The sequence below is a fragment of the Ctenopharyngodon idella genome, chromosome 10 (genome assembly GCF_019924925.1).
Source record: "Ctenopharyngodon idella isolate HZGC_01 chromosome 10, HZGC01, whole genome shotgun sequence".
NCBI classification, from domain to species: domain Eukaryota; kingdom Metazoa; phylum Chordata; class Actinopteri; order Cypriniformes; family Xenocyprididae; genus Ctenopharyngodon; species Ctenopharyngodon idella.
In genome coordinates this window covers 11144351-11163973 of record NC_067229.1, presented here as the reverse complement: position 1 = coordinate 11163973, position 19623 = coordinate 11144351, and the positions used below count along the sequence as shown (strand labels likewise).

Below are 19623 nucleotides of genomic sequence, written 5' to 3'. Positions count from 1 at the left end.
CAGAACTTTAATCTGAAGAGTAAATTGTGCTTAAAAGTGAAACAGAAGGTAAGAACAAGAAATTCCAGGCAAAAAGTTGTGGGAATGGGACTGTTCTCAAATCTTAACCAATTAAGAAAAGCCTTGTCGGCAGTGCGTATAAAGAAGCCATTAGCTTTTTTTATGTGCTGTTTTTGTTGTTCCTTCTCACAGGAACGTGCCAAAGTGCACCGCCAGCTTTTCACTAAATACCTTAAAAAGAGCAAATGGCTCATGGGAGGGTGAGGTTTGGCTAAACATCTGGAAAATCTAGTGCAGGGAAGAAAAGAAAAGAAAAGAAAAGAAAAGAAAAGAAAAGAAAAGAAAAGAAAAGAAAAGCAGTACCATGGCACTTTTTTGTTAGTATACTAACATTTATTTACGGGTCACTCCAAAGTACTTCAAGGAATTATGGAAGCTGCAAATGCTTTGGTAAATCAGAATTATGACATAAAAAGATAATTATAAGATAATTATCTTATAATTATAAGATAAAGTTAAAATTGACAACATAATTATGACATAAAAGTCACAATTATGAAAAAAAGTGATAATTATGATATAAAAAGTTGAAATTATGAGATAAAAAGTCAAAATTGGCATATTACCATAATTATGACAAAAAGTAGAAATTGAGATACAAAGTATTAAAAAATAAATTGACAAAAAAAAATTGGGATACAAAGTCAAAATTGAAAACATAATTATGACAGTCACAATTTTAGCATAAAGTGATAATTATGAAATAAAAAGTTTAAATTAAGAGATAAAAAGTCAAAACTGGCTTATTACCATAATTATGACAAAAAGTAGAAATTGAGATACAAAGTATCAAAAAACAAATCAAAATTGGGATGCAAAGTCAAAATTGACAACATAATTATGACAAAAAGTCACAATTATTAAGTCATAATTTGACAATTTCAACTTTTTATCCCATAATCATGACTTGGTATCTCATTTAGCTTCCGTAAGGAATTCTATGATAAATGTAATAAAAAAGGTCTTACCATTTAAAAAAAAAAAAAAAAGTTATTCAGTGTCATGATATTCACACACACACATACAGAGAGAGAGAGAGAAAGAAATTAAATGGTAATTTAAAATAACAACACAGAATGATTACCATATTTACGTTGTATATACCATGGTACTTATAGCCTACTTCATGGTACTAAATCATCCTTAATATTGACTTTACATATGCAAAAGAAAGAAAGAAAGAAAGAAAGAAAGAAAGAAAGAAAGACAGTGTTAATCCAGCTTTTTCTCTTGTTTCAGGGTTGTGGGGAGTGAAATCCCTGAGGATCACTCTAGTGCAATGGTTTTTCACTATGTACATTACAGCCCTGTGACATTACTTACACACACACACACACACACACACACACACACACCATGTAACGCTGCAGTCATACGTCTGCATCTCTCCAATGTGGTAGAAGCCATAACAGCGGAAGCAGCACTATAAAACTTCATGAAGTGAGAAGCAGAGTCTCGTGTGCAGCTCCGCTGTGATTTCTCAAATGACGGCACTGGAGACTTTCTATTCATCACACACTGCCGGCCATGTAACTGCATTACCACTAACCCGGACGCAAATATCCACCCATCAGAGAGCACCACAATACACCAGCTCACTTCATTGTCAAGTCAATGAATCAGCGTATTTGAGAGAGAAACAGACAAATAGAGAAAGACAAGCAGACAGCAGGAAACATGCTCAAATTTACACATTTTCCAAAATCCAAAGGCAAACAAATGTTGAAAATTATATCAGAGATTATCAGAAACATGTAGAATCACGGTTTGTCTTGTAGATAAAAATCAATGACTAAACAAAGGCGATTTGCTGTGATATTGTTTGAGCATTGCTACTTTAAATCCATTTTCAGTGTGGTTACATAATATTCAACAAAAACTGCTATATTAATATTCTGAACATGTTGCTTATGACTTTGTGTTCACTCAAAATGATTTTTAATGTTGTAGTATATATTTGTTTATTTTTTTTAGTCAGTAGTATCTCATACTGTTAAGTAAAAAGTAATTATACATATAAAATAACAATAACAATAAAAAATAAACAATTAAATGTTATTAAAGTAATTAATATATTAAAAGTTTATTTTAAAAATACAGTGGGATCCAAAAGCATGGCAATGCACAATAAAATGTACTAAAATGCAATTATAAATATAGCATAAAATAGTAAAATATCAATAAAAATAATAAACTATTAAAATAATAATTATATAATTTTAAAATATAAATGCATTATTTATTAAATTAGTTAATTTTAGTCAGTAGTATATATTCTTGCTGTTACAACTATTAGTTAACCTAATAACAACAACAAAAATTTATAAAATATTGAAAAATAAAATGCTATTGAAAAAAATATAATTTTAAAAATAAATATAATTTTAAAAATACAGTGGAGTCCAAAAGCAACTATTAATAAAACTTACTGAACATGTAATTCTAAATATAGTACCATTAAACTGCATTACAATTTTATAATATATGTAAAAAATATATATATTAAATTAGTTAAAAAGGCTTATATTAACAATCATTTGTGTTTGGTTTGCTCCCACTTTGCTTTAATGCCAACATAACTGACCAGTCACCTGGAAATAGTGCAGAATATGAAATATTTTTATATTCACTATACATAACTTTTCTTTGTTGCTAACTTTCTAAAACTTCCAGATTTAAATTAGATTTCCAGCCCCACTGTATTTATAATAGTCATGCCCATCACGCTTCATTAATTTGATTTGATATGAGCGGCCGTCAGCATCCTATCAGAGTGTTTATTCTGAGAAAAACATATAGCTTTGTCAGCACACACAGTGTTCACACTCAGGGTAACACCTCCTGCATTCCTTACATATTTCATGTCCATCAAAAGCTAAAAATGGAGCCTTGTTAGTTTACAAGAGTTAGCAATCACATTATTGCTGCTTAGCCACCATAACAAGACTTCATCGGCTACGGATCCGAAAAGGGGTGCCATAGAAGAACCATTTTAGGTTCCCCAAAGAAACATTTCAGAGAACGGTTCTTAAAAGAACCATTCTTTCTTTATGTGAAGAACACTTAAAAAATCTAAAGAACCTTTTTTCACAATAAAGAACCTTGGAAAGGTTCCATGGATATTCTTCGTGGAACCATAGACACCAATAAAGAACCTTTATTTTAAAAGGGATAGTTCACCCAAAAGTGAAAATGATCATTTATTATCATCATTTACTCACCTTCAAGTTGTTCCAAACCTGTATGAATTTCTTCATTCTGCTAAACACAAAGGAAGAAATTTTGAAGAATGTTTGTAACCAAATTGTTGTGGGGCATCATTGACTTCCATAGTATGGAGGAAAAAAAAATACAACAACTGTTTGGTTACAATCATTCTTCAAAATATTTTCCTTACGACAGAATTTTCATTTTTGGGTGAACTATCCCTTTAACAGTGTAGGAAATAAAGGTTTGCTGAGATAGAGACTAGTGCACTCTTAAAAATAAAGGATCTTATTGGCCAGTACTGAGCCTGGCGTTCTGACATAGAACCCAGAAGCGCTGAATGTAAACAGCGTATAAGAATGTCAGCGATGTCTTTAGTACCTTTCTGGAACTTGAAAGTGGTGGTTAAATTGCTGTCTATGGAGGAGTCAGATACCTCTCGGATTTCATCAAAAATCTTAATTTGTGTTCTGAAGATGAATGAAGGTCTTACAGGTGTGGAATGACATGAGAGTGAGTAATTAATGACAGAAATTTCATTTTTGGGTGAACTAACCCTTTAAGCACATCTTTCAACAGCACCAACAACTCCATAGCATAAAGGTTAAAAAGTGCTTGGACTTCAAACCCAAATAAGTTGGCAAAACTCAAAAAATTTGAGGAAATCAGTTGCCTCAAAATGTTTAAGTTAAGAAATTCAAAGTTTAAGTAAACAAAAATAGCAGATTTTTATTTTGTACTCCTATATTTTAATTGTTCTTAACTTGAAATGTTTAAGGTGCACTCATACATTTAAATTAAAATGAACATGTAACCCATGTAAACATTTTTATTAGAGTAAAATTAGCTAGCTATAACAAGCTAAATCAGAAAGTGCTAACTTGCTAATATGTTAACATGTTAACAATAGCATGGTACAGCACTTGCTGAATGAGTTTAGAAATATAAAGCATTTAACATACTTGCTCTCAAACCAAGCCACATACACCTCGTCACCATGATGGTAAATCTCCAAAAACCCAAATTAACAGAAACTCTTTTAAATTAGCATAACAAAACATTAATCACTATTAAATCTCCCACTTAACATTAATCTTGCTCAAAAAACGTTCTATAACAATTCATTTTAACATTTACTCTCCCTTTCGAGTGCCATGAGCAAAGCATACTGGGAAATAGAAATCCCAGCCCAGTTTCAGTTAAACTTAAGTTCGTCTAAATTAAAAGAAATAAGTTCATAAAACTCAAAACAATGAAACAGTTACTTAAAATATATCAGTTCTGTGAACTTGAAAGAAAAAGAAAGTGCTAAATACTCATAAAAGTTAATTTGACTGAACTACTTTGTTTAATTTCAGTTTGTCCTATTTAAACCAATTAATTATTTTGAGCGTTACAGTTTACAGTGCATCAGTCCATCTATTGCTGTTTTCCATGTTCGTGGAGCATGGAACATCGAACATGCCAAAAAGTGGGTACTTCCGCCAATAGTTATAGGAACTATAAAAGCTTTCCTCCAATGCGAAAGCCCAATAAGAAAGTAAATGTTTCTTTTAATAACTGTTGACTGAAAGGTTCTTTTGGGAACCAAAAATGGTTCTTATTGCATTGCTGCAAAAACCCCCTTGTAGAACCCTTATTTTTAAGAGTGTGTTTTTTTCCTGGCAAAAACAAAATTGGCCCGTTCCACAGACGGATGTGATAACAAGCAACGAATCTGGGTGTAAAACACACACCTTAAATTACACCGGATTTGCAGCGAGGCAGACCGACTCCAGAGCAGCAGGTGAATTTGCAATTCCAGCAGGGGTGTGGAGCCCCACGGACAGCATGAGCTCATACACGCAGAAACGTGGCGAGGCCGCTCTCATTTTCTCCAAGCGTAGCCGGGCTTCCTGAATATACATATCTGATTTCTCACTGATGCAGTTAAAAAAAATATGCCTTTTTTGTAGTTATATATACATATGCCATGCTGAATTTGAGGTGTTGGTGTTGTGTGTGTCAATACAAACAGTTTTCTTCATCTTCACATTGTTTTGACTCAGTGTGATATTTTCTTTTCCAGTGTAGACGGATGTATATGCTGCTGTACTGCATACAATTAAGAGGAATATAAAACACTTCATACTTTCTTGTGAGTCATGCCTGGAAGGCGTATCATAAATATCTTCACATATTTGTCCATCTAGATATTTTAATACATTTCTAATCTTCACTGTAACCTTGTTTGCAACTTATGTCTGTGAATTAAAAGTAATTTAGATAAATTCTAAAAATGGTTAGCTGCTATAATGCAACAAATTCAATTTGCAGTTATGAATCATCTTTTTCACCAGCTGCTTGGAAACGGAGGCACATCCTTTAAATACACTTAAAATACTGTTGAGATGAATTCCTTGTTAGCATTTTACATCAATATGTTGAGTAACCTCAATTAAGTCTTCATAAAATGAAATTTTGATTCGTATTGGTACATTTGATACTTGTTAGTCACACATCCTTTACATAGTCACTTAGTTTATATAATGTGCACTGAATTTATATGTATTATTGTTGTTATTGTTGTCATTAACAATAAATATGTATTATTATTACTATTAATTACATTAATACATTATTAATTTTGATTAAAGAAAAAAATTCAAGGTTTGACAGAAATAGCTGATTATATAATTTGTAATAAAGAAAAAAAATGTTGGCCGAATGTTACATCACCTAACTAAAATTCATGAAGATAAGGTTTCAAATATTTCTCCACACATTTCAGACCATTTCCACGCCCCTGTTTTAAAGTACTAACTTACAAAACGACTCAAAATGCCCATCCCGACTCTAACCACGCACACAAACAAAATCAACTATCCATCCCACTACGCACAAACATACACAGATCACTGCCGTTAGCCCTAGATGATCTTGACAAGCTGCCATGTATACATGGTGATGTTATCACCACATCTCACACATTGCGGAGCTGATGTTCCTCAGAGGTCACTGATGGGGAAGCGCACTATTGAGGCGGACAGCTGTCAGAACGCCTTCCTCGCCTTCACCCAACTTCCTCCTCCTGCTCCTCCTCTGTCCTCCGACAGACACGGCCACTCCTATAATGGGGCTCATATGTGGCCCCCTGTCATTGCGATTCTTAGCAGTACGTTGAACATGAAGGCTTGCTGAAATCCCAGCTGGAATTAAACTGGGAGTATCTACATCGTTTGATCGATCTTGGCAGTTGCTACATGTGAGATGTGCTCTGGGGATGCTCCATATAGAAAAACACAGGCGTTTACTCAGTTAGCTATTGTTTCTCATATACAACTGCTAGCTGAGCGCAATTTAGCCCTCTATGATATTTTTTGACAACACGACGCATTATATATATTGGTACTGTATCGGTTACTGGCCGATATTTTACTGTGATTTTTCCACTGTAATGAAGAATAACCTGTTCTTTCAAAAAGTCATTATATTTGCAATTCTGCTTGATACCACTAGGGGTGCACAAAAGACAATCATTGTTTAATTTTGATAGATATTCACTTATATAAAAAGTTAGTTCACCCAAAAAGGAAAATAATGTAATTTATTACTCACCCTCATGTTGTTCTACACCCATAAGACCTTCGTTCATCTTCGGAACACAAATTAAGTTATTTTTGATTGAATCCGATGGCTCAGTGAGGCCTCTATAGACAGCAATGCCAAGCTTAGACATCTCTGAACATATATTATAGCCTATTTCTATTTCAAATCTCTAGAATATCTGTAAGACCAGTGTAGAACTAACATAGATCATCATGTTTTGCACAAACTTGCAGGGTTCACGCCAACTTAAGCCCAAAGTATAGTTCACTTTTTGGGGGGGTCAGCGTACAGTGCGTGACGCGAATTTCGTCATCAGAAGAGTGGTACGCGCATTTAATTTAATTTTATTTTTTTTAATTTTTATTTTTTTTATATTTATTATGGTTAACTAAAACTTAATCTATTAAAAACATTTTCTTAATTAAAATGTAGCTGAAATTAAATAAAATATAAATAGTACATGAAAAACTTGTAATAAAGAAATGAAGAATGAAATAAGTTTAAGCGCTAAAATTACTAAATGGAAAGTAATAAAAGCTAAAACTGAAACAAAACTAATAAAAATGACAAAAGGCAAAATGACTAAAAATTTAACTAATATTAAAATGAAAGCTAAAAAATATAAAAACAAAAGCTAATTCAATATATTAATAGAAACTATAATAGTATTTAATAATACTAAAAGAGCAATGGCGCGAAAGGCCGACTGATCGCATCCCATCAAGGTTTTTGCTAAGAGGGATGGTCAGTCAAGAGTTAAGGACAAAACGCAAGCATAAATAACTTATAGGTCCTCTCTGGGAGAACCCTAGTTTACATGAATTACTCTGTAGCCTCTGGCAATCTGCATATCAAGCAGGATTTAGCAAACAAACAACTGGCATATCTACTTACCATCAATATAGCGAGGCGGGGTTGTTGGGAAAAGATTTAGGGACAGGCCGTTTGGCCAAGACTCACTGCAGGCCAGATCAATTTAGCAGCTGTACATGGAGGAAAGAGCGTGTTCTTTTCAAAATGAACTAGTTGTGGGATGACTGAGTGGCTAATCAGTCTTAAGGGGGATAGTTCAGCCAAAAATGAAAATTCTGTCATTATATACACTCACCCTCATGTCAATGAGGTCCAAAACAACTCATTGGACACTTTTCAAAGTATCTTCTTTTGTGTTCAGTAGACGAAAGAATGCCATACAGGTTTGGAACAACCTGAGGGTGAGTAAACAATGACTTTTTTAGGTGAACTGTCTCTTTAAGGAAAAGCCCTGAATAATTAGACTGGTTTTAGGTTCACCTGACCCAGATTGGACACATTTCTTAAAGGGGTTTTTAAGACGTGTTCTAGTGTTCAACATCTAGAAGGAAACTGAATGAAGAATTTTTAAACCTGACACACCCAAAAAAATATTGCGAGACATGATGCAACAGCCAAAGATGTCTGTTTAAATTTGTATGGCTTTAGACGCAGTGTTTTGAATGTGATAAATTTAGGAGACGCACCTTTTCCTGAGAGGATTTTACACTGCAAACTGTAAAAGCTAACGCATACAACACTGTCAGCATGCTAATTAAAGCACCACCACTGAAATATTAAACTAAAAATTACATACGAAAAAAAGAGGAACTAGTCAACCATCAAGTCCTATTGTTAGCAGGCAAATACATGCACATAAAAAAATATGCCTCTAGTTCTCAGACTCTTCAACAAACACCTACTACCTTATTCGCAGTTGTCTCAGGGGATGACAACACTGGTAAGTGAAGCTGATGCAATGATGTCACGCATGCAGCAAGTCTGTGTGCATGTGCGCGCGTGTTTCTCTCACCCCACAGTGAGATGGGGAAGTTGTGATGTATTCTCAACAGGCCTGGATGACATGTGTCAGATTCTGATTGCCCTCTCCTTCATTCTTTTTTCTCTCCTTTCAGGCTCAAATGTTCTCTTGGGGTTAAAAGTGTGTGTGGGTGTGTGTTTGACATAGTTGCCCTGAATCCAACGTGGCACTAAATCGAACGTTGGACACCACTTGTCATTTAAAAGTTTTAATTTTCAAGTTTACATAAAGGTTTCAACAGCAAGCTTAGACATCTCTGAACATATATTATAGCCTATTTCTATTTCACATCTCTAGAATATCTGTAAGACCAGTGTATAACTAACATGGATCATCATGTTTTGCACAAACTTGCGGAGTTCACACCAACTTAAGCCCAAAGTATAGTTCACTTTTTGGGGGGTCAGCGTACAGTGCGCATGACGCGAATTTCATCATCAGAAGAGTGGTACGTGCATTTAAATTTTTTTTTTTTTTTGGCAGTTATTAGTTTATCCACAAGGTGGAAACTGTGCCCTGGGGGCATCGATTCACAAGGTAGTCAAAGAAAAACAGCATAAACTAAGCTACAGCGACACTGGAGGTCTACATAGCCGAGTGATTGTGCGAAGAGGTTAGAAAGTACCCTCATTTGTACAACTCTAGCATGAAAGAATACAAAGATGTTTACATAGGTTGGAACTCGGGTTGCCCTGTGTATGCGTACGAGTCAAATGAAGTAGGCTGTGCGTTCGTACGTGTAAAAAAACGAAGTATACCCAGGGCTTTAAGCGCAAGAAGAAACATATAAAATACTAAGAATTCTGAAATGTCTATCAACCATAATTTGCCATAATTGCAATTGTGATGCCAAGTATGTTGCTCTCTGTGCATCTAAGTTTCCTGCAGGTTACTTCAGGAGATGTCTGTCTGGCAGCATGGCAATAATATGTCATTGTCAAATCATTCACTAAGGCTGTGTAAGGCCGTGCAGACTACTGTCAGACCTCCTTGTGCGTTTTGTGCTTTGAATGCTGTCGCAATTGCCAGCAATCCTCAGAAGCACACAACCCTCAATGGAAACACCCTTGCTGCACCCCGCTATGTTTATTTTTGTACGTCTGGAATACTTTTGTGCAACTGGGCAACAATGACTCACTGGCTTTTTGCGTAAATGGAGCAGTTTGGAAAAATTGAGAGAACAAATGAATTGACATTTGCTATCACTGCATCCCCAAGCCCTGTGCTGAAAGCATCGGATCAATGCTTGCAAATGTCCCCGGGGAGAAGTACCATGAAACGGCTCAAAGCTTGATCTTAAAAGGCTGGGTTATCGACTGATTTCTGTTCCAAAGGCTTTAGCTCTCTGTCTAAAACATACAGCTTTAGCTTTGACTGGCATGGTGGCCCTCTTAAAGAGGTGAGGCGAAAGGATGGCAGCGGACTTACCCCCGGCAGTGTCTTCTGTTCGTGGAGGGCGTTCTGGGCTTTGATGGCCGACTCGCGGGCGCAGTAGGTGAGGAACGCGCAGCCTGCGTGACAAAAAAAAAGGAAAGGAGACTTTCAATGACTTGGATAGACAGTGGTCTTGAACTCAATACTGCCTGATGTCAGCGGGTGGCCAAAGTCATTTGAAGTAACCAAACAGCTTCATTAGGACAAAACATTAGCAAGAGCAAGACATTTACATTTATTCATTTAGAGCAGACAGTTTTATCTAAAGTGAATTACAAATGAGTATACTATAAGTAGAAGCAAGGGAGTAAGGAAGAAAACAATACAAATAGTGCTGCTGGTTTGCTGTTCTTGGCTGGTTTATGTCAGTCTCCCAGCCTGACCAACTAATAAGTGTCCAAAAATCTTTTAAAACCAGTCAACAGACCAGGGGTGCGTTTCCCAAAGCGAACAATGGTCGCAAGTTCCGTCGTTACCAATAGAGTTCAATGGGACTTACGACCATAGTTAACAAACAATGCTTTTGGGGTCAAAATTGCTTTGCTGAGAGAAAAAAAAAACACAAATAAGTAGCATCAGTTACATTTTATTTTTACATTCAGAAATTATAGTGGTATTCATTATAAACAAGTTTCATTTTAAATGTTAAGCCTAAAGAATATATATAAAGTGAAACTGAAACTATGGGCATGTGGGGAATGCGCTATACAAATAAAAATTGGGCTCACTTACTTCTCTCATTCAGCACAAATCCAAATTTGCACATTCTTTGTGTGCTTGACATTAATTGCATTATATAAGTTGCTTTGGAATACAAGTCGCAGCACGTTTCAGATGATAAATAAAAACATGACTTATATTCCGGAAAATATGGTAATTGGAAAGTAGTGTCAATTAAAAGGTCTGTAATCCCGAAATGGCATTAACTATGATCCAAATAGCTAATGAAACGACAATGAGTTTCAGTCTTGGCTTTAGTTAGTCAACAGCTTGAAGAAGTGGCTTACATGTTCTGTTTTTATAAGATAATAATGTATTCTGCTATTCAGAATTCAGAAGGTTGGTCGGTTCCACCACCAAGGAACACTGAAAGTGAAGGTTTCTGAAAGCTATTCACTGACCAACACTGGTGGAAATAAGTTTAGGTAAGAGGCCCAAGATGTATGCTTTGAATCAAACAGACCAAAAGAAAGACCAGATGAACTGGTTTAATTTAAGCAAAGCAAAAAACATTCAAGATTAATGTCCTTCAAGATTCAAGTCTACCCATAACATTGTGTTCCCATCGAGTACCACTGATCGCTAGCACAGGAAAACGAGCCAGCACAAAGCCTCCACGTCCCTTACAATGACAGGGCCAGAGGTGCCGTGAGGAGTCCCTGCAGACAGGCTAAATACAGACAGTCTATTTTCTAACATGGGGGAGCCTGTCCAGTCCACTTTACACTGGATGTGCCCGTGTGGGTTTCTCCGTATGTATGCTTGTGTGTGTGTTTGAGCAAGTCCATAGATCAGCCAGCTGTCCCTGTCCGAGGCTCTCGGCTGGCTGGAATAAGCCCTGACTACCCTTGACACCCTGACAGAGAGGCGAACAGTGGTGGAGAGCTAGTAAGAGAAACTTTGAGTCTCTTGGGTCCCTAGACAGAGATATAAATTCATAAAAACATTCACATATACACACCTGATTATATAACCCTTCTGCCGCAGGTATCACAGAAAGGGAGACTTTGCAGGAAAAAGATCCCTGAGCCCATTAGTTTTTGTAACATTAACAGTGCTAACTGGTAGATATATTTACAGTAAAGCAACTCTCAGATTTGCCCGATAACCGACTCACTGCAAAGCGGGGATCACACTTTTGTATATGTGAAAGTAACTACTAAGAAGTCAGTCATCTTGCTTTCTCTTCCTTATGTCACATTCTCTCTCTTAACCCATGTTCAACTGCACCTAAATAAACACTGTGTATTTATTCCTTAAAGGTGAAGTTTATCCTTAACTAACGTCACCAAATGTGATGGCTACAATTTTGATTATTTCCAAACAAGTTTCCAAACACTCCGACCATCTGCTATTGGTCAAACAAAGAGCTAGTCCTGCCCCAAACTCACCCCATTGGTCAAGCTCAAACAAACAATCTACAATATTAACAATAAAAGTTTTATAACTTATTGTAAAACTCATTGAACTTCTGTTTGTTGACTACAGATTTTAGTCAGAGTATATCTCGCACAAACATAACAATTGTGGTGGAGAACGCGGGCTCTTCGGTATATCACATTTTATTGGTATGCCATCTGTATTTTTCATAAACCATGTTTTCCAGAGTTTTAAATGTTTTGTCAATTGTATGATCAGCAACCAAGAACACAGCTACAACCTCATTGTACGGATTAGGGTTCAGGCCCTAGCAGACTTGTTTGCATTTGCATGCAACTAAATGAGCCATTTATTCTCACTAAGGTCAATAGAAGCCTATTTAACTCAAACAACAGTAGATAATAATGACTAAATGCTAATAACTAATCAAAACCCACTATATGAAGACTCTGAGAAAGTGACTTGGGGTCATGAATAGGTAATGCTCAAATGAGACCTGGCCAAAACATTGTCCTTATAGAAAGACTTGCCGGGACAAACAAACAAGCAAGTCACTTGTGTTCTTTTATATTTATTATTGTATCAGTCCCAATAACCCTACACTGCTTTCAAATACATCAAAGCTTTATTATGTCTCAAATCCTCCCACGAAGGCTCTTTTTCTAGTCTGTGGCGAACTTGATCTTGTAATTGCTCAAAAACCAAATTGGATGCATCCACAATGCATTCATAAAGGATATGCAGAATAAATTAGTTGCCCCACTAATATTAGCAAAAGAATAGTGTGTGTGTGTCCACGAGAGAGAGAAAGTGACAGTAAAACAGATAGCAAGAGAAGCATTTTAATTCTAATCCCTTCACTTTAATGCATAGTACGATTGCAGCCCATAGGTACCAATTGGAATCCAAACACGTACAAATTACTGCCCTGCTGTTGCATACCAGGCGCGCAATTTTGGGCTGCATGATGAAATTATTTGAAACTCGACATAAAAATATCAGCAATGGAAATGGCTGACGCAGCACCCTAAGGACAGAGCGTGGAAATGATCTACCGCATTGTTTGATAATAATCTCTATTGTTTGATCAAATGCGATTTAAAAATTAACAAAGGAAGCTGACAGTTAGTAGGCAATGGATTTTACTTGAAATTTTCAGCTAATATAATCCTTTTTCTATGTGTAGCTGAATGGTTTCTGATAAAACACTTCACTGCATGGGAATATTAACAGAATGTGGTTCAAAAATCTGACACAACATTGAAAATCTGGGATTTTCTTCCCATTTAAACCTTCATGTTTTATTTATCATCTGAAACGTGCTGTGACTTGTATTCCAAAGCAACTTATATAATGCAATTAATGTCAAGCACACAAAGAATGTGCAAATTTGGATTTGTGTGAATGAGAGAACAAAGGAAGCTTACAGTTAGTAGGCAATGGATTTTTCTTTAAATTTTCAGCTAATATAATCCTTTTTCTATATGTAGCTGAATGGTTCCTGATAAAACACTTCACTGCATGGGAATATTAATAGAATGTGGTTCAAAAACCTGACACAACATTGAAAATCTGAAGTTTAAACCTGGAAATGAAAAAAAAATAATAAATAATTTGGACATTTAAGTCAAATGTAGCTACTGCCAGCAAAAACGTGTGCCTCTGTTCCAGGACAAAAATGACATCTAACCCCCGTGCTAATAAGCAATCACACAGACAGAGGCCCATGAGGCCTGCAGGTCTGAGGAATGGCGTAAAGCTTCATGGGGAGGTAGAGAGGCTTAGCAGTAATTAAGCAAGCTGAATTGAAGGTGCCGCTCCCTCCCTCCACTCCTGACAGCCCCCATTTGCTGTTTTTTTTTTTAATAGTAAAAGCCGAGCAGTCACACCACTGTTCCTGCCCCCCTTCATAATTGTGTGCAAGCCCTGAACTGTGAGGTGCCTGTTAAGTGCGAAGGTCTTGGCGCTAAATCTGCTTCCGTGCCCCCATTCTCCACGTTCTCGCCTGAGCACTTTGCAACTTCGCGAGCACTCCCGTCATTCACACCTCCTACTCTTTACCGACACATTCAAGTTTAGCTCTGAGAACAAAGGACTGAACTTAAAACTGTTGTGAAGTTACTCGAAAAAAAGATTGAATAAAGAGGTGCTGATTCAATCATATATCGACATATTCCATATATACACATATAGACTTTTTCTCACTATATTGTATAGATACTTTATATCATTGTGTCTATATTGCATTCATATGTTCTACAAAGCATCTAAACAAAGCACAATGAAACAGATTCACACAGATTCACTTTTGCGTTTGGTTCAGTTTCAGTCAAGATTCAGTTATAATATTGCATAAGAAGCCTTGTCAGTTTTATTTTGTTATAATATAAACACAACATAATTTTGCCTTCACTTCTTTTATCTTTGTCTGGAGTTATCAAAAGTCATTTCTAAATGGATGGTCGTTTTATGCAATATTATAAATGGATTACGATTGAATCAAAGGTGTTTTGAATCACATGAATTATGATGTGCAAGAAGAGATTCTGCAGATTAAATGGTTAATGGATGATCAGAGAAATAGTAAGTAATGTGTGATTTTGCTTGTTTGTTTTTTTGTCAGAAAATTAAGTCTAGTTGTCAAGAAAACAACCTTTATGTTGAGTGCAAGGGGAAAAAACAGAAAAAAGGGTTTTGTAATATTGTGATGCATAGCAATTTATTGAATTGTATCGTCTTTATTTGTATTCATTCTTATTTATTGAATGTATTGCCTTGAATAATGTAAATAGTATTTCATATTGCGAAAAGAGAGACGCTTATAAAACTGACCATAAAAAGGTCATTTATCCAAATGTGTGCGCAAAGTGGCACTAGCAATCGTGCATGACAACACGTGAATGTTTCTTGTAAACTCTATTGCCAAGCGGTGTCGCTTTCAGTGTCACTCGCAGTTAGTGCATATCATGTAAAACACCTTAATGCGTTGACCGCCTCCTGTGAAAAAAAGCATATGGGCTTGATTTCCTCCGAACCTCTCTCTCTCTCAGTCACTGTCCAGACAACAATATTGTCCCTGCCCTCGCCTAATTACTTTGTAATGAGTATTGTAATATAAGCGGTGCGCTAGCGTAACCTGTAAACCTTAATTAAGGCAGCCACCTTTAAATGTGCTCAACCTCCATGTACTAGAGCAAAACTATACGCACATCATCTAACATGGAGCTGGAGCAGCAAAAAAGACATATTTCGGAAATTATAAGTTGGCATTATTCAGATTATGAACAAAAGTTAAAACAGTCTTTGTGGGAAATGATGCCTTGCTTGCACACAGAAAATTTATAGGCAGTTCTGAAAAAAATGATGCAAACAAAATCAGCAACCATATAAATAGTGGAAAATTTTGACTGTGGATATGAGAAAGCGCCTATGCATACTGAAAAAGTGGCTTCCTATTATATGCAAGAGTTGTTTGTCAAGGCAAGACTCAAAATAGGTCTAGATCAGCTATTGTGTTCTGAATTCGAAATATCGAGGGGTGACACTGTGTCTTGCGGCATGCTGGGAAGTCCTCAGCCAGAAAACTCTGATGCTGCACTGAGTGCAAGAAGGGTACAGCGGAACAAAGACACTTCCTCAGTAGGCTACATCTGTTTCTCCTCGTCTCTCCTCCTCTCCCTCTCTTTCGGTCTTCAGAGGATGGCTGGCATGCGAGCAGTGATGCCAGCAGTGGCAGCTTAACCTATTTTCGGAAATACCACAGATTTCTATTAATAGCCCTGCTGAGCAGCAGGCCTCTCCGCACATCCCCGACGGGTCCCACAAACCCACTGATAACATCCTCTCCCAGATCACCTTTCATCCATGCTCATGTCACAGCATCACTTCACAATACTAAAATAAAAACAACAAGAATATTCAGTAACTTTCTAGCTGTAAAAGGGATATTGTGATGAAGCAATCTGGGAAGGTTGTGGTGAAATTCTTCAACAATGCATGGCTAATTTGTAATTTAAAAAAATAATTTAAATACATAAATGGGCTGCAAACTTGCATAGGCCTATTTGTTATACCTAATAATTAAATCTAGTAGTAGTAGTATTTTCCATAATTGACTCTAGTAGGTGCTATAAAAAAATAAATAAATAAATAAAAGTTTGGTTATACACTACAATATCAACATTCAGGCAATCTTCTAAAACAAACTCTTACAAATTTTTTCGAATCCTTTATTGCACTTTTTCAACTAGTGGGTCACATTCCATATTTTTTGTTGTTGACGTCAAAGCATCAAATCGACACGCATCTAATCAAATGGTATTCTGCGAAAAATTACCTACCATTTGTAAAAGGAAACAAAATCAAACTGACATTGGACAGGTTGTGCAACACCCTAGAAAACGTGAACAAAATTACACAAAATAAAAGAACTCAGGTAAACTTAAACATGGTTTGTGTCAAACATAATGGGTTTTGTTGGTTGAAAACCAAAGTAGAAACCAAACTCACACTAGACAAAGTAAAACTAAAAGGAAATATCTTTTCACCCTATGTAGTGTTATATCATTGGGCCTATTCAATACCAAAACATCTGTTACAATAAACAATTTTGGTACCGTGTTGGGTCATGACTTGATGTCCAGCAAAACCAATTCAGACCCACTGATAGAACTACACTTTGGGTACGAATACCTACAAATACTAATGCGAACCTGATGTTTAAAAACAGTCTCATCCTGTCATACTCTCAACATCATGACGGCGTCCCACATCTGCCCAGCCACACCTCCCCTTTCATATTAAATCCTTTTGTTTCCACCCTCTCCTGTCTGCCGGAGTGGATCTGGCTCTCCCATCCTGTCAGAAGAGCCCGTCACTCTGCTGGTGCCTCCAGATTAAAGGCACCATTTGTTTTCAGTGGTTCTGACAATCACTCCATCTCTCTCAGTCTGTTCATCTATTGTGCTTAGCCCTTTGCCTTACTGTCATTTTTCCCTGTCCACTCGAGCTGTCTGTGTGTGCGTGCATGGCATTTGTCACAGCTCTCTGACTGACATAATGGCCATGCCCTCCTTCCTGAGATCAAAGGAAGTGGAAAAAGGCTTTTCTGCTCAAATTCCAACAAGGCATTTACATATTTCCAAGCCTTTCTCATCAACGCCAACAGAATATTTCTTTCGCTGTTCATTAGTCAACCGTGCTGAGTGTTGATTTATTTTCCTCTCGACAATAAATCTTTCGTTCAGGAAGCTCGAAAAACCAAAACAACAGTTCGACTGCAGGAAATGTCGGGAAGAACAGTCATCCCGGCGTATCATACATTTCATTCTCTGTCATCATTTTCTTTACCCTCCATGAAAAACAGCACCTCTGAAATGACCTTGTAAAAGTTTATTGCGTAAAAGTGTATACAGAGTAGAGGAACAAATAAGCTTTATCCCAAAGAATTGACCTCTATTTTGAAATGGTTCAAGAAAATCTAGCAATTTAAAGATGAAGTGAGTAATTTATGCACCACTTGTGTTACTAAACCAGCTGGTGTAGGCTGGTTTCTCTGCCTGGCCGATGTACAATTGGTTTTCCATTCTGACCAGCTGAAAATTGGTCAAAATCTCTCTAAAATGAAGAATAGTCTGAGAGACAATCTAAAGCCAGGTGCACACTGTGCCATTTATAATAGTCCTTTACGATTGTTGCTTGTCAGACTGTACGAACATGATTCTCATGTCAGACTGTGGGATCTCAGCTGTCCCGACAGTCAAGACAGTGTTAAAAACAGACGCGTGCTTGAAAACTTGTCCGGAGTTTTACATCATCAACCCATACATGTTTGGTGACAGTGAGCTGCATTACATGCAGGACTGAAATGGTGGCTAACAAAGAAATCTCTAGCGTTAATTTTGATCACGGCTTGTCTTGAAAAGCGAAGACAATTTGACGTTTGTCATAGGAGAAGTCACACTTACAGGACTGTGCACCAAATCTTCTGACACTGCCAGAATTCGTCGTCGGAGGTAAAATTTGATCGCAACGGTCATTAATCGGCTGTCGGTGAACATGTCAAACTAGCGATCAAAGACTACAGATTTTTGCCTAGGATTATAGGAATCTTTTAGGATTCTCAGAATTTGTCTCAGACAACTAAATTGTGGCCAAAATTGCACAGTGTGCAACCGCCTTTAGGCTGGATTTTTTCCCCAGCTGGTTAATGAATGTTTTCAAACAGTTTTTGTAAACACTTCCTTCATTTGCCATTGGTCAGAGAACTTATACCACTGGTTGAGCTAATGTTATTATGTCAGACTGGGGTGCGTTTCCCAAAAGCATCGTTAGTAGTTCCATCATTAGCAACATAGTTCAACAATTTAATGTTTCCCAAAACCATAGTTCCAACGAACATTTGCAAACAGCATCGTAAAGTTGTAGTTGTACTTGTACTTGGAACTACAGCTCTCGACATCTAGTTTCTTGTTAGTATGACGTGGACTTAAACAGATCATGTTCTTGAGCAAAATACACAAACTAACATGCAGTACAATCTGTATCTTTCATTTTATGTATACATATTTAATTCTACATCTTTTAGTTTGTCAAGAGAATGAAAGCACAATTTTTTTAAGCGATCTATATGGTTGAACCAACATGGTACAAATAACGGATATGCGAAAACGATACTGTGGTTTTGCAGCGAGTTACATAACCCAGGTTCGGGAAAGTAATGTTTTGAAATGAATCTGCCACAGTCGCAATATTTGCACTTTTCACAGAAATTAAGTAACGAATGGTTTACTTTGAGTTGTTTATTCATATTAAGCTGTGATAGAAGAAATCAAGCGTATTACGTTAATTCTGGCAGGTTACGTTAGTCAGCTGACTCAAAGATGAACCACGTCTACCTATAGGAATACGAGGCCTATCACGGCATCCCTATATAAGGTCCATTCAGTATTATCAGCAGCTTTATCGCGTTGCTCAGGAGCTAATTACCCTCCACCATCCCCAGCTCCTCCTCTCGTCCAGTTCAGGCCTTCTGACATTCCTTTGAATCAGACTCATTTTCCTGAGTTATGTTGTTACATTAAATTATTGTCATTAAGAACATAAATGATATTGCAATTCCTTTATGTTGTTTCGTTCTGTTTACCCTAGGGGGTTATTGCTGCTCTTCCTGATCTTATCCATGATAGGCTGCATGGATGGGCAGGGAGTTCTTGCCCAGAACAGAACCATATCGCCAATCCAAACTGTATGCTATAATTGTCAATCATCTTTGACGATAATGGTCCTGACAGAAAATATTTTAACATGAAAAAGAATTTGCACAAGAGTACGTTTAATTAGTTTATTTTCTTGGATCCTACAGCAGTGAGATTACAAATTACAGATCAATCTGGTGAGCA

General features: G+C 36.7%; 1 protein-coding gene across 15 annotated transcripts in view; it reads right to left on the bottom strand.

The window, feature by feature from the left end:
• celf5a (cugbp, Elav-like family member 5a) overlaps positions 1-19623 on the bottom strand; it is a 225716-nt gene that overhangs the window by 201136 nt on the left and 4957 nt on the right. For all 15 annotated transcript variants that reach the window (XM_051909951.1, XM_051909949.1, XM_051909940.1 and 12 more), the window contains exon 2: positions 10118-10200. In XM_051909951.1, the coding sequence (XP_051765911.1) occupies positions 10118-10200 (83 nt within the window). The remainder of the gene's footprint in view (positions 1-10117; positions 10201-19623) is intronic.